Genomic DNA, 14,541 nt, shown 5'->3' with positions numbered 1-14,541 from the left:
CTTTAGAGAAAGGGGAAAAAAAGAATATGTAGTTATTCATTGATTGGCTGCTCTAAATTTGACTGAATTGAGTGTTTTGGGCCTTTGTACTGACAACGCAACAGGCATGTGACATTTAAGCGTTTAGTGACCTGAGCCTGAGCTGCTTGTCTCACAGATTATGTTGAAATAGAGCAGGACGTTGCTAGTTTTTATTTAAAAACCCATTGCCAAGGCAACTTGCAAAGCAATCGAAAGCAATGAATGCAACTGATTAATTATGTGTTGCTCTGCCAGGAAGTGAGTCTGACCATGATGGAAGAGCCCAACTTGATGAATCATTAATGAGTTTTTCATCGATTGGCTGAATCCCTACTCAACAATGTTTAAGAGGGGATTCTTTTGTCATGTGAAATGATACATGTAATGTCTGTGAAGTTTTGATGTTTTACAGTATATTAGAGGAGAGGAGATCTAGTAATTATAGAAATGTCACGTGTGAGTACTACTGTTGAACTCCAGGGTAAAATGGCTAAAAATGACTCCGTTAATAGAGGAACAAGTAGCTAGTCTATGTCGGGTTTAAATATATGTCAGATGCAGACATTTGCCTAACTGCATCTTACTGCTATTTTCTCATCAATGCAGCCGTTTCAGCCGCAATTATTTAGCAGTTTCAGTGAAATCGTGTGCACCTATTGTACTTTCAGGCACTTAACAAAACAGTACTTTTTTTGTTCAGTGTACACAAGTTCCACAAAGTCCAATTTAAGGCAGTGGAGGAGGTTAGATCTGAGGTCGGTCTAGATATAATTGGAGCACACAGTTGAGTGCACCAATTGTCCACATCATCATTCCATCAAAGAATCAAAGTTTAAAGACTATTGCTTTTCTTCAGTGGTATTTGATGACATAGTGGACTTTCTTGAGCGGAGCATTGTGATTGTCCTGCCTTCATTACTGAGCAGAACAAATTTCAGTTCAAGTTTTCCGCATGAGCAGACAAACTTAACTAAACTGAACCAAGTCATGCCCCTTTTAGCTCTTGTGTAATGAGCATGTTCAGTGCATTGATTGCCCTATTGTAACACACATATAACTGTGTCCTACAGGTTGTTTGTGGCAGTCCACTTCATTTGTGGAAGTGTATGTGCCTGATATGACCGTGAAGGCAGATACAGAACAAAATGACTATCTGACAATCTGCTTTTATTTTTAAAAGTGAAAATAAATACAAAAATCTATGCATGCAATATGCATATGCAAATATAAGCCATGAGCACACAAAGGCCAAACCAAACTGATGATTATTTGTGATAATTTGTTCAATAAATCTATGTATATAAGGCAGAATTTCCATGTTTTTTATTTTTCAATTAGACTTGCATGTTTTAGTGTTTTTTTTTTTTTTAAATATGCCCCTCTTTTCTGATTGTATGTCGTGATGTTTATAGCAAAAAAAATGCAGCCTGTTTTTTGTTTCTATGGGTGAGTTTGTGCGTGTTAGCTGGGTTTAGACTGTACTTGTTTATTGCCTTGCATCACTTCAAAGATGAAGCACCACACCCTCTTCCTGGCTCCAATGTCTCTGCTTCTCTCTTTGTAGTGCTGTACATTTAGCTGTGCTGGCCAGATAGATACCATTAGTATCTTAAGCCTTCTGTGAATGCTAATCTGCTTCTCTCTCGCTATACAGTGGTGTACAGGTGGTTAGCAGTCAGCCATGGATACCACCACCTCCCTGAAGATGACCTCTCTGGCCATCCAGAGTCTGTTCAGCTACGTGGAGGAGGAGAACCTGGCTGCCATCAAAGCACATTTGGACAAATTCAGAGATGTGGACAGCAGGAGTGATGTAAGTCAGCCATATCACAACAACCCTCCGGTTTGCTCAAGTTGTTTATTTTGGGGAGCAGTATGAAGTAACCAGAGGCTCTTTGAGATCATGTATCACAAGTGTGTTGTGATAAAAGAGATACTACCTACTGAAACTGATTGTAAAGCCATTTTGCAAAGAGAAGACATAGTGCTTGATATTGTGTTTAGCATGTGAGGGTTATTAGGTAGAAGTTTTTTTATTTTTTATTTATTTATTTATTCGGGACAGTGCACATTAATGAACAATCTAACATTTCTGTACAGACTGTAAATGAGCCAGGTTATAGCATAAATGCTAATTTTCACCTGTAGTCCCGAGGCAGGTTTTAATACCCCCCCCAGGCAGTTCTAATTATCATTGTCACTTTGTAAAGATCTGACTTCACTTTGCCATTTTCTGTTGATCAATGAAAAAAAAAAAAAGAACATAAAACATTAAATCCCTTTTATTTAATGTAATAAAAGGATAAAATATGAAGACTTATATGGGTGATAAAAATATTTTGTAGGCACTAAGTACTCATGCCATTTCTTTTCCTAATTAGTTCTCATAGGGTTACAGGTAAAACAGTGTAATTATTTGGCTTGATGGTGTGTTCAAATCTTTATCACAGTTTTAGTTCCTTTGCTGTCTCCTTTTTTTCAGAATGGACAGACTCCCCTGATGGTGGCGGCAGAGCAGGGCAATCTGGAGATAGTACAAGAGCTCATTAAGAGAGGAGCCAACGTTAACTTGGATGATATTGTAAGCATGCACACACATCATACCCTCACACACAGGCCCACGTGGCATTTTATTAAACATTGAGAGTCCAGGCACAGGTGAAAAACAATGCGGTCATTTTAACCACATTATCCACTTGACAAAGAAGACGTAGCTGAACTAGTGGCCTTAATGTTCCATCTTGCTGAACTCACCACACTCGGGCTTAGTCCACAGCTATTATGAGCAATCATGAGCCATAATGACAACTTATTACATACTTTTACCTTCGCTCTTTTGACTAAATGACAGGATCCACTTGCTGGCCAACACCCTGTGCCTTCAGAAGCCAGCCCCCCCACACACGCACACACTCACGCATGCATATACCCTCCCACTTAAGCACACGCATGCATGCTCACACTATACACCTCTCATTAACATCTCACGTCGATGTAACCTGCTATTACACATGGAACACTCAAACTTGTGCTCACTCTCCCACTAACGCAGAAGATAAAGGAGAAGCATCACATACTATAGTTGCACTTGTCTTTCACACTTTACTTTCTGACACTCCTGTCTTACAATGCGACACCGTGTTCCCATGAGCACCTGGTATGACCAGCTGGTAGGTACAGTGCTTTGAGCATTCCCGGTCTGCCCCAGGTAGAGCTCGGACAGACGTTTGTCCAACTGGATTTGGAGAGTGATGGGAGTTCCCACATAACAGGTTGTCTGTGTGTGCAGGACTGCTGGACAGCGTTGATCTCAGCAGCTAAGGAGGGCCACATCGAGGTGGTGAGGGAACTGCTGGAGAACAAGGCTAACCTGGAACATCGAGACATGGTGAGAACGTGGAGAGTTACTGGAATGTTTTTTTCAATTAAATTAATATCAATTAAAATCTGCTATATTCTGCTGTCTGCTGATTCTTTTTGTTTTAAATATGAAAAACTAAATCCTAACATGCCATTATCTGAAACAGTATACTTTACAATAATATTAATGATATCATGTTGTAAGGAAAGGCCATATGATTGTATCAATATTAAGTCAAAAAAATTGTAGAAAAGAAAATGGAATTAGGTTTGAAAATTGTGGTGTAAAAACATCTGGTCGGCCATCCTGTTGGCCAAGTGGGTGAGATGCAACGTCCTTGGTTTGACTCTAGGAACCTTTGTTGCATGTCATCCCCCTCATTTGTCTCTCCTTGTTTCCTCTATGTCTATACTATGTACTATCAAAAATTTGCTGAAATGCCAAGAAAGTTGTGTAGGGTGGAGCAAGACTAAGGGATAGTAATGTATCCTCAGTGCCAATATGATTTGACAATGTATGTTTATGGGAAGAAATGTGATAACTAATCAACATGGAACAACAGGACACCGTGTCAAACTTCTAAATATACTTGAAACACTAAACTAAAACTTTAGAGGTTAATTAACAAACTGCTCAAACTTTTAAGGTAAGGTGACGTTTAATATGTAGCCTTTATACAATTCAAAATATAATAATGTCTTGATTGTGTGTGCATTAGTGGTTTCTGTAAAATGTAATGACCCCAGTGCTGCTTGAACAGGATGATCCATTAGCTTTGAAATGGACATAAAATGAAATTACTTTATGTGTGATGGCTCTTCTCCACTAGTAATACCATTTGCTGAGCTCTGGTTGTCTCTGCATCGGGCCGTGATATGATTTTGTCTTGGGATCTTAGTCTCGCATTGCCAGACCTATCTCCACAGCGCTGTGGAGTAAGATCTGGCTATACCACAGATACATTCTAGGATAGGAGGACAAAACGCTTTGGGTTGTTTGCATTTCTTTAAACCAATCACAATCGTCTTGGGTGGAACTAAGTTCCAGGTTGTCAGGCTTATCCTACCAATGTCTTTCCTTTGATCTATTCTAGACTATAGGCAGACAGTCTGCAGGCTTGCTGTAGCAGCTATTCTGTGTATTCATGCGCACACTATAGGCAACATGCAGATGAGATACATATATTTATTACCTGGGGCTGAGCATGTTTGGTTTTAGTTGTGATGTATATAGATGTCCCAGCGCAAGAGGCAATGTGCATTTCCAGCAACCAGAAATGCTAAAAATGTAATTCTAACCATTAGTTGGTAGTGTAAGTGGTGTATTTAATTTCTATATTGGCACAAAGATGACACTTTTTTATGACCTCTGCTATTCTATCATGTGTGATGGGACATTTAGAGTGGATTTTACATCCTTGGTCTCTGTGACCCTGTCTCTGTGACTCAGGACATCAACTGACTCATTGCCGTGCGAGGCGTGTCTAAACTGCAGAGGACAGATCACAGCCAGTCATGACAGTGGGATTATAATAAACCACAATGTGTGATACTGTTCGCTCACTGGAAAGTGTGTCACGCCAGCTGTAAATAGCAAATTTTCCTACCACAAAATCTGCTTCGATCTGTTGCTTGAATTTAATATTGTTGTTACCCTTACACCTTATTATGATAAAATAATACCTTTTTATTTATATACAGAATATTACATACACAGTATAAATTCTATATGTAGAGGTGTTTTGTAGTCATGAACAAATTATCTTTTCTCCAACCTAACTGTGTTCTGTGTATGTGTCCTACTCAGGGAGGTTGGACTGCTCTCATGTGGGCAGCCTATAAAGGTCGTACAGATGTGGTCCAGCTGCTCTTGGAAAAAGAAGCTAACCCCAACATCACTGGTCAGGTACTGAGACTGGACACTGTATTTTTGTAGTTCCCCCATAATAATAGCATCATTTGCATCTGTTGTTCCTTTATATCAGCATAAAGATAACAGGTATGTTTATAATACATGAAATAAAAAAAATATTCTCTGAATGGGGCAGATTATTTTAAGTGTTCACATGATGTGTTTTACTCTGATCTCTCCATGTAAATGTAATCCAGTGTTTCAGCTCACTAGTTAAAAACTGATAGAGTTGTAAATGTCAGTACACATAACTTTACAGTAACAAAAATGTGAACACAACTACAACCCTGCTCTTCACCTGCACAGTGCAATGCCTCACCCATCACCTGCTGTCTCAGTCATGTAAGGTGGCTTAAAGCGTTAGTACGACCGCAGGCCTGACACTGATCATTAGTTACTGTCAGCATGACTTCACCCCTCTCCTCTGGCCCAACAGTACAGCGTCTACCCCATTATCTGGGCGGCAGGTCGAGGCCACGCAGAGATTGTCCATCTCCTGCTGCAGCACGGCGCCAAGGTCAACTGCTCCGACAAGGTAGCTACATACTGACAGATGTTCAACATTAACTTGTTTTTAACATTAACAGAAGATATATTTAGTGGTATGAGCTAAAAAGATTCAAGTGGTCTGCATCCACCTTCCAGATCTCTCAAGTCCCTCTCCTTCCTTCATGATTATTCACTGGGTTGTTGACTAAATAGTATCTTGCCACTCATGTCTAATGCACTCTATCATATTTCTTCTTTTCTTTGCAGTATGGTACCACTCCTTTGATTTGGGCAGCCAGGAAGGGCCACTATGACAGTGTGATGCACCTTCTGGCCAACGGAGCTGATGTGGACCAAGAAGGAGCGGTAAGTAGATTGAAGATGTCGTGTGAATGGTTGTAGACTATACGCCAGTATCATTCAATAGACATCCAACACTAGCAGAGTAAGTAGAATTGCAGTTTATAATTGTAGTTTACACAATTCTAAATAAGATCATATTGATAAATATAAATTAATGTACATTGTCAAGATATTGATTAAAGTACAATATGATATTTCTGATGAATCAAATAATACAAATATTGTTGATTAATAAGTTTGATCACAGTATCTACACACTAATCTAGATTATGATTGCAGTTTTTATTATCAGGTTGCTTCGATATGTCTGGACAGTTTTGAAATCCTTTAAAAGTCTGGAAAAAAATGTTGTTGTTTTTTTGAGTGCTGATACCCACATTACAATGCCTTCTATATGGCTTTGCACCCACAATTGTTTGACATAGTATACTATTTGGCAGTGTTTCCTAAACAATTTTAATATTTGATTTGGTAGTCTAAATAGGTATCTTAGCAGCTGAGCAAGTCTAATTTTGTTTTGGGTTCATCGTGGGTGCCATGACACACAAAGCGGCCTGTTCTCGCCAGTGTAGTTTTCACATAATCAAGATTTAATGCTCCCAAGTGCCACAAACTCATTAGTAAACTGCAATGTTAAATAATTGATTGAATCTATGACGCAGCACATCTGTGCTCCTTCGAGTCATGTTGCATCTGTGCTGTCCCAAATTGAACGATGTGATAGTTCGATATGTAGCATCAATAATTAGATGCAACTATGGTAGCTAATGTTGCTGAGCAATTCATTTATATGTGATTTAGAGACTCTAGTGCCTGGAAAAATACATGAGTTAGTGGGCTTGCTAGACGATATATCAATGATAAATTAAGCCTGTAGTGTCTCCCAGAGCTGCTGAAATAAACTGATAACATTTTAAAATACAATTAATCTTTACCCATACATTATTGAACATTTGTCATAATAAACACCAACTAAAATCCTAACAGCTAGTTAAGCAGAGAGAAACTGTTTGGATTAGATGGCTGAAATTTGTAAATTTAAATTCCTTGTTTCTGTGTCTTTTCAGAACTCAATGACAGCTCTGATTGTGGGAGTAAAAGGTGGCTATACAGATGTTGTAAAGGAGCTCCTGAAGAGAAACCCAAATGTCAACATGACGGACAAGGATGGCAACACAGCCCTGGCCATTGCTGCCAAGGAGGGTCACACCGAGATCGTACAGGACCTGCTGGATGCCGGCACCTATGTCAATATTCCAGACAGGGTGAGGCCACCCTACAGCAGCCTTACAAGCTTGCTAGTTGAAGATGTAGAAGAGTAGTTGATATGAAATACAATGTGAATAGAATGCAATTCATCCGTCTGTTTTTCCTTTCTTTCTCTCTTTCACCATCTCTGTCAGAGCGGGGAGACAATGCTGATTGGAGCAGTGAGAGGAGGTCATGTGGAGATAGTCCGAGCTCTTCTGAACAAATATGCTGATATTGACGTCAGGGGCCAGGTAGGAGCTCCTCTCCCACTGCCTTATTGGTGTTTAAAAACATGCATGGGGCCTTCTTGTGTTCTCTATGTGATATGTCACACTGCTACTCAATACTGTTTAGTTCTGTTGTTTCTTGGTAAAGTGAACTTTAATCCATAGGATTACACAAACATACTCAAGTATTATTTCTATCTATTTATGTCTGTTACACATATGCTACAATAAGGTTACTATTCACAATATAAAATGCATTCACTGTATTCTCAGTTATGCACACTTGTCCACTTCAGGATGGAAAGACTGCCCTCTACTGGGCAGTGGAGAAAGGTAACGCTACCATGGTGAGAGACATCCTGCAGTGTAACCCTGACACCGAGAGCTGCACTAAGGTAAGGCACTTTTTAATTGTTTTATTTTAAAGATATTTTTTTGGGCATTTTAGCCTTTTAATAGACAGGACAGCTTTAGACAGGAAAGGGGGGGGAGAGGGGGAAGACATGCAACAAATGGCCGCAGGTCGGACTCGAACCCTGAGCTGCTGCGTCGAGGACTGAGCCTCAGTCCTCGACACAACAGTTTAAAATATTTCCATTCACTGTATTTAATAAGAACATTGTTAACAACATAAATCTAAAGTTTCTAAAATATCTGTAAAAATGCTGTTGACCAAAAATGCAGACAACTATGAATATTGCCATAACAGCCTACCCTAGGCTTTCTTTAATTCTACAAGACTGTGTGTTCACAGTGGTATTTTTTTTCACGTGTGTACTGTTGATTAATTGAAAATGTAAAGGTCCAATGTGTTCTGTTCAAAATAAAATACAGAATTTATATTGTGTGATGTAATGTTGCATGTATCTTTGTGTTTTAGGAGGGAGAGACCCCACTAATCAAAGCAACAAAAATGAGGAACATAGAGATAGTGGAACTCCTGCTGGATAAAGGAGCCAAGGTGTCTGCAGTGGAGAAGGTACTTTTTTATTAAAAACACACTTACACATTACACACACTTGTACATATAAATCTTGTAATAACAGTACTTTTATAGCATTATTTTGTTCAGTAATTTGGAGGTTTTGATTTTTAAAGTGTTTTCCAGTCAGTAAGTTACTTTTCAGTCAATTCAGTATAACTCTTTCTTAAGAAAGGAGACACGTCCCTCCACATTGCCATCCGTGGGCGAAGTCGAAAGTTGGCTGAGCTGCTGCTGAGGAACCCTAAAGATGGCCGCCTGCTTTACCGCCCAAACAAAGCTGGAGAGACACCATACAACATTGACTGTACCCACCAGAAAAGCATCCTCACACAGATATTTGGAGCCAGTATGACCCATTTTTCCATTTAATTAAAAAAAAAAATGGTGTGCCAAAACAAGCTCATTGCTTTGTTGGTTCAGAAATCGCAAAATATCCTGAAAACTGCTTTACTTTGTATTCTCTTATCTTCCTCTGCACTGTTTAACCTCTCTCTCTCTCTCTCTCTCTCTCTCTCTCTCTCTCTCTCTCTCTTTCTCTTTCAGAGCACCTCTCCCCCTCTGAATCAGATGGAGACATGTTGGGTTATGACCTGTATAGCAGTGCTCTAGCAGACATCCTTAGTGAGCCCACCATGCAGCCACCAATCTGTGTTGGACTGTACGCTCAGTGGGGCAGCGGCAAGTCTTTCCTTCTTAAGAAATTGGAGGGTAAGTAATAGGGGTGCATGATTCAGAAAATGTCCCGATTCGATATCGATTTTTAGGCTCAAGATTTGATTCAAAATCGATTTTTGATTCAAAATCAATTCTCAATTCAAAGAACGATTCACAGTATGTAAATGTAGTTACTTTTCCCATGTGATTGTAGTAGACATACAATTTAAAAGAAAAGAAACACAACAAATTAAATGTAGTTTGATTTACTTCTTCTTCATACAAAAATAAAAACCTTTGCAACTAAAAACTGCAAAGTGCCAAGCTTTGGCCAGCTTTCAAATACATTTAATTCAAGTATAGAATAAAACTGTTAAATAAAAAGAGCTTTTCGTTCAGAGTTCGGTGGGAGTTTAGAACATTGAGACTGGCATGTTAGGTACTTTAGGTTGTTGTTCGTCCACGTCTTTAATGTTAATCTCTGGGTGATGGCGTACCATGTGAGTTCTCAAGTTTGTGGTGTTTCCAAAATACTTAACTTTCGCATTGCAAAGCCTGCATATAGCATGATTCATATTAAGTTCCGTCTTCCCCTCAAGGTTATAAAAGCCAAAATGTGCCCAAACTCTTGCCTTCAATGAGGATGTAGCAGGTTGAATAATTCTCTGTGAGGTTTGCCATTGTTTGCGCCGACTAAACTACTTCTGCTGCACTCGTTCTTCTTTTGATTATGACAAGAGTGCCCAGGCGTGTGAATTGTGAATTGTGAAGTGTAACTTCGACGCTGCGCCATCTATGTGAATGGCAAGCTAAACTTTTTCAGGACAATAGTATACAGGCCATTACAAAACGAAAGAAAATAAAAAAATATGAATCGATTTTTGGAATTCTATGAATCGATTTTAAATCAGTAGAGCTTGAATCGCAATACGAATGTGAACCGATTTTTTTTTTTGCACACCCCTAGTAAGTAAGTCCACAACATTACAAAATTAGCTTTTTTGAGAGTGCCTTTCCACAGTTCAATTATTCTGTATCAATTTAAGTTATGATGTTAAATGGGTTTATTTTCATATTGCTCCATATCCTGACTTAGTGTTTTATATTTTAATCTTTTCTAATTCTTCCTTTCTTCTTCCTCTTGTCCATCAGATGAGATGAAGACCTTTGCAGGCCAGCAGATAGAGCCGTTGTTCCAGTTCTCTTGGCTGGTGGTCTTTCTCACCCTGCTACTTTGTGGCTCAGTAGCCGTGGTTCTGGGCTTTACTGTTGATCCCAAGCTGGCAATTGCTGTCTCCCTCACCCTCCTCGCTCTGCTCTACATCTTTTTTGGTGAGAAGACAGATAAGCTAGAAATGCAACACTGATACTATAACTGATGACTGTATAGAAATTCAGTTTTCATTTGACCTGCTCCACAGCCTCCTTGGAAGTGTTTGAATTACATAATGGCATATTTTTGTATTCTGTTTTTGTGACAGCAAAAGGAGTTCCACACAGAAATGCTTACACATATCCTTATACAAATGCTCCCTGAAATATTTTTTTTTTAGATTATTAAGAAAATAATGCTTCATTCATTTGTACAAGATGAACCTTAGCTGTATGATGCTTTTGAAACTGCTTTGCTCACTAGAGCCCTATACTATATACTATAGCATGCCCTTATACAACCAATTTTAAATATAATGACACAAGCCTCCTAATTTACATTTGTATTGATATTTAAGAGATAATTTACTGATGTGTATGAATATAACTTAACCATTGTAATCATGAAATGAGGATTTTCTACTCTCTCCAGTGTTGGTGTACTTTGGAAGTCGACGTGAGAGGGAGAGCTGGAACTGGGCGTGGGTCATCAGCACCCGTCTGGCTCGCCAGGTCGGTTACCTCGAGCTGCTCCTCAAACTGATGTTTGTCAACCCCCCTGAACTTCCTGAGCAGACCACCCGCGCACTGCCTGTCAGGTGACAGTTACTCTCACACACACACACACACACACACACACACACACACACACACACACACACACACACACACACACACACACACACTATGCATTTATTATTTGAACCTCAATTGGTGGGTTAGTACCATTCACTATTCCATCTATTGCAATGTTAACAACATTGTTAAAATGAATACTTTAGCCCCAGTCCCATCTGCAGTTTGCTGTGTAATTGAGGAAATCACAGCATAATTTCTGTTTCTCACATTTCACACAGGTTCCTGTTCACAGACTATAATCGTCTGTCCAGTGTTGGAGGGGAGACCTCCATGGCCGAGATGATTGCCACACTCTCTGATGCCTGTGAGAGGGAGTTTGGCTTCATGGCCACCAGGCTCTTCAGGGTTTTCAAGAAAGACGAGATCCAAGGTGACAATGCTATCTGTTGCTTTATAAATCAGTCATGACATCAGTGACTTTTCAGCCAGCACACAAAGTCACAATCTGACCTGTAATTGATAATAAAATTCTTACATTTGCAATTACGAGCTTGCATTAATAATTAATTAATGGCTGACAAAATAAAATATGTATGTGTGCTGTACAGTTTTTGTAGACTGAAAAAACTACATTTAAAGAAGTGAAATATATTTCTGTTTACAGAATTATGTTTACACAATAAACCATCCATCTTCGTCTGCTTATCCAATAACCAATAAACCAGGTCCCCTTATGAAGGTCTCTTACAACTGGTGTTTAATCTAATTTTGCATCACCAAAAATGTAGAGAATTCTGTTTAAAGAATGACACTCTTAGGCATAACATAGTAAGTTTTGAAGTTGTAAGTATACCTAGTGCTTAAAATGAACGGTCTAGGCAGTCTTTTCTCTATATACTACATCTGTCCTCAAATTATCTTAATATGTGTGAAAATTGTGGTAATTCATGTGCATAGAAAATATTGCTTTCTTATATAAATAATTATTCTCTAACTTTCTCCCATACCCCAGGTAAGAAGTGGAAGAAAACATGTTGTGTTCCTTCCTTCGTGCTGTTTTCCTTGACACTGGGATGCCTGATCACTGGTATGGCCCTTTTGGCCATCTTTAAGGTGGGTTAGAGCAAATTAAAAGGTGACATTGCGTTTAAACAGTATACCTTCTAACCACTTGGTCACTGGACGCCCTAGTAATCCGTTTCAATGCTTTTATTACCAGGTGGACCCTGATAACTTGACAGTAAATGCAGTGCTGATAGCCATGGCCAGTGTGGTGGGCCTTGCCTTACTGCTCAACTGTAGGACCTGGTGGCAGGTGGCCGACTCCGTCCTCAACTCCCAGAGGAAACGGCTGCACAGTGCTGCCAACAACTTGCATAGACTCAAGAGTGAAGGATTTATGAAGGTAGACTAACAGACTATTCATTTTACCTAATCAAGGACGAATGCAAATCCTTCGACATCCTGTTGTCATGACTAAAGGGGAATTCCATTTGCCTATGGAGTTATGAAGCAGTAGTTCCTTATCCAATCAATTTCCTTCTTCCTTATTTTGAGCCATTGATTTTCTATCCCTGTTTCACACCAGGTTCTGAAGCATGAAGTGGAGCTAATGTCAAAAATGGCCAAAACCATTGATGGCTTTACCCAGAACCAGACACGCATGGCTGTCATCATCGATGGACTGGACGCCTGTGAGCAGGACAAAGTTCTGCAGATGCTGGACACGGTGTGTGTTTGCACATGCTTCTGTGCGTGGGAACATAAATGATGAGCACAGCTTCCTCTTGACTGATAACAAAATCAAAATGAAGCAGTTACATTTTTTTAACATCTGTCACTCAAGCAAAATTCTAACCATGAAACAGACTGTTGTAGAGCTGCTGCCATGTTGCCTCAACTTTCTGTGGGCCTTTCACCTGTGCACACAGATCACACACATCTCCAGTATTGGGCAGCCATCCTGGTGTTCCCAGCTGCCTCAGCACGCCTCCAAGTTTAGATTCTTCCTCCCAGCTGCTGTAATAAAATTTCCTTTAGCCAAATGTTATTATTTGATGGAGTAATCCCAGAGAGGATGGCAACCTCCTGTGTGCTAATGTAATCTTCTCATCTCTGCAAGCACCTCCCAGTCACTCTGAAACCATCTTGTGTTCAGAGTTTCAAACACTCTGAAATCCATTTTTTCTTCCGTTTGTGTACTTTTCCTACCAGATAATGTGCATTAAAGATGCAGATCATGTGATTGCGCCTTAGTTTATGGTGCTAACAGCAGCTGTAGGGACAGAGGTTCATCATCTTGTGGGGCAAGGCTGGGGGAGGTGGCCAGGGGTTAACAAACCATGTATGCATAAAGCACAAATCAATGTCCTGTGACACTTGGACAATGTCCCTTAGTTAGAAGAGTGGAAATCCCCAACACCATCTGCTGCGGACAGTAAGCTCTCACAGGAGTCATTAAGTATAGGTACTACAGCTGACTGTTGCCTCTAGCTGTCATGTTGTTGTCGATTGATTAGATTGTAAACTACCCATTTGGACACTCTACAAAGGAATGTACTGTGCTAAAACTCAGTTTTTCACATGACTGAAACAAATCAGTCAAGTTTGTTTTTTATTAATTACTGATAGTGTAACTGGTTTCATAGTTTGAAAAACATTACATGGAATAACAAAAAAGGTAGTGAAAGATGTCATTACACAGTAACTTATGGTTCCTTTCTCATTCAAGGTGAGGGTACTTTTCTCCAAAGGCCCTTTTATCTCCATCTTTGCCAGTGACCCCCATATTATCATCAAAGCTATCAACCAAAACCTCAACAGTGTGCTGAGAGACTCCAACATCAACGGACATGACTACATGAGGAACATCGTCCACCTGCCAGTATTCCTCAACAGCAGAGGCCTCAGCACGGCCAAGAAGCTCTGCATGGCAGCCCCCATCAATGGAGAGCCATTGCCTACTGAGGGTAAAGGATAAGGGCTAATATACAACGTATTGTATGTGTACACATATATGGAGGATTGCACACAGTTTGGGGCATTAATTGACAAGCTGACGTTCTCTTTGTCTCTTTCTCTCTCTCTGTCCAGGATGGCATGAAGACATCGACAGAAGGATGTCTCAGACCAGCCAAGACCAGGCCAAGTTTGGCAGCAAGAACGCCTTAAACCGCAGGGTAACAGCTATTCAAGTCAAGTGTATTTGTATAGGCCAATATCTCATACAAGCTCTCGAACTAAAGAACACAAGGACGAACCATGGCACATAGACAAAAGACTATGGGAGAGGCAATTCAAAGAGAAGTCTCTCTCTCCCCCCCCCTTCT

At 39.9% G+C, this 14,541-nt stretch overlaps 1 protein-coding gene across 5 annotated transcripts in view; it reads left to right on the top strand.

The window, feature by feature from the left end:
* kidins220a (kinase D-interacting substrate 220a) overlaps positions 1 to 14,541 on the top strand; it is a 46,177-nt gene that overhangs the window by 2,976 nt on the left and 28,660 nt on the right. For all 5 annotated transcript variants that reach the window (XM_078277862.1, XM_078277861.1, XM_078277860.1 and 2 more), the window contains exons 2-21: positions 1,676 to 1,834; positions 2,504 to 2,602; positions 3,311 to 3,409; positions 5,189 to 5,287; positions 5,730 to 5,828; positions 6,050 to 6,148; positions 7,213 to 7,410; positions 7,549 to 7,647; positions 7,920 to 8,018; positions 8,504 to 8,602; positions 8,777 to 8,954; positions 9,152 to 9,316; positions 10,415 to 10,594; positions 11,067 to 11,232; positions 11,491 to 11,642; positions 12,225 to 12,325; positions 12,432 to 12,617; positions 12,801 to 12,941; positions 13,944 to 14,181; positions 14,306 to 14,391. In XM_078277862.1, the coding sequence (XP_078133988.1) occupies positions 1,703 to 1,834; positions 2,504 to 2,602; positions 3,311 to 3,409; positions 5,189 to 5,287; positions 5,730 to 5,828; positions 6,050 to 6,148; positions 7,213 to 7,410; positions 7,549 to 7,647; positions 7,920 to 8,018; positions 8,504 to 8,602; positions 8,777 to 8,954; positions 9,152 to 9,316; positions 10,415 to 10,594; positions 11,067 to 11,232; positions 11,491 to 11,642; positions 12,225 to 12,325; positions 12,432 to 12,617; positions 12,801 to 12,941; positions 13,944 to 14,181; positions 14,306 to 14,391 (2,715 nt within the window). In that variant the 5' untranslated portion in view covers positions 1,676 to 1,702. The remainder of the gene's footprint in view (positions 1 to 1,675; positions 1,835 to 2,503; positions 2,603 to 3,310; positions 3,410 to 5,188; positions 5,288 to 5,729; positions 5,829 to 6,049; positions 6,149 to 7,212; positions 7,411 to 7,548; positions 7,648 to 7,919; positions 8,019 to 8,503; positions 8,603 to 8,776; positions 8,955 to 9,151; positions 9,317 to 10,414; positions 10,595 to 11,066; positions 11,233 to 11,490; positions 11,643 to 12,224; positions 12,326 to 12,431; positions 12,618 to 12,800; positions 12,942 to 13,943; positions 14,182 to 14,305; positions 14,392 to 14,541) is intronic.

This window comes from Sander vitreus, chromosome 20 (assembly GCF_031162955.1).
Source record: "Sander vitreus isolate 19-12246 chromosome 20, sanVit1, whole genome shotgun sequence".
NCBI lineage: Eukaryota > Metazoa > Chordata > Actinopteri > Perciformes > Percidae > Sander > Sander vitreus.
This window is presented reverse-complemented; position numbering and strand designations above follow the sequence as displayed.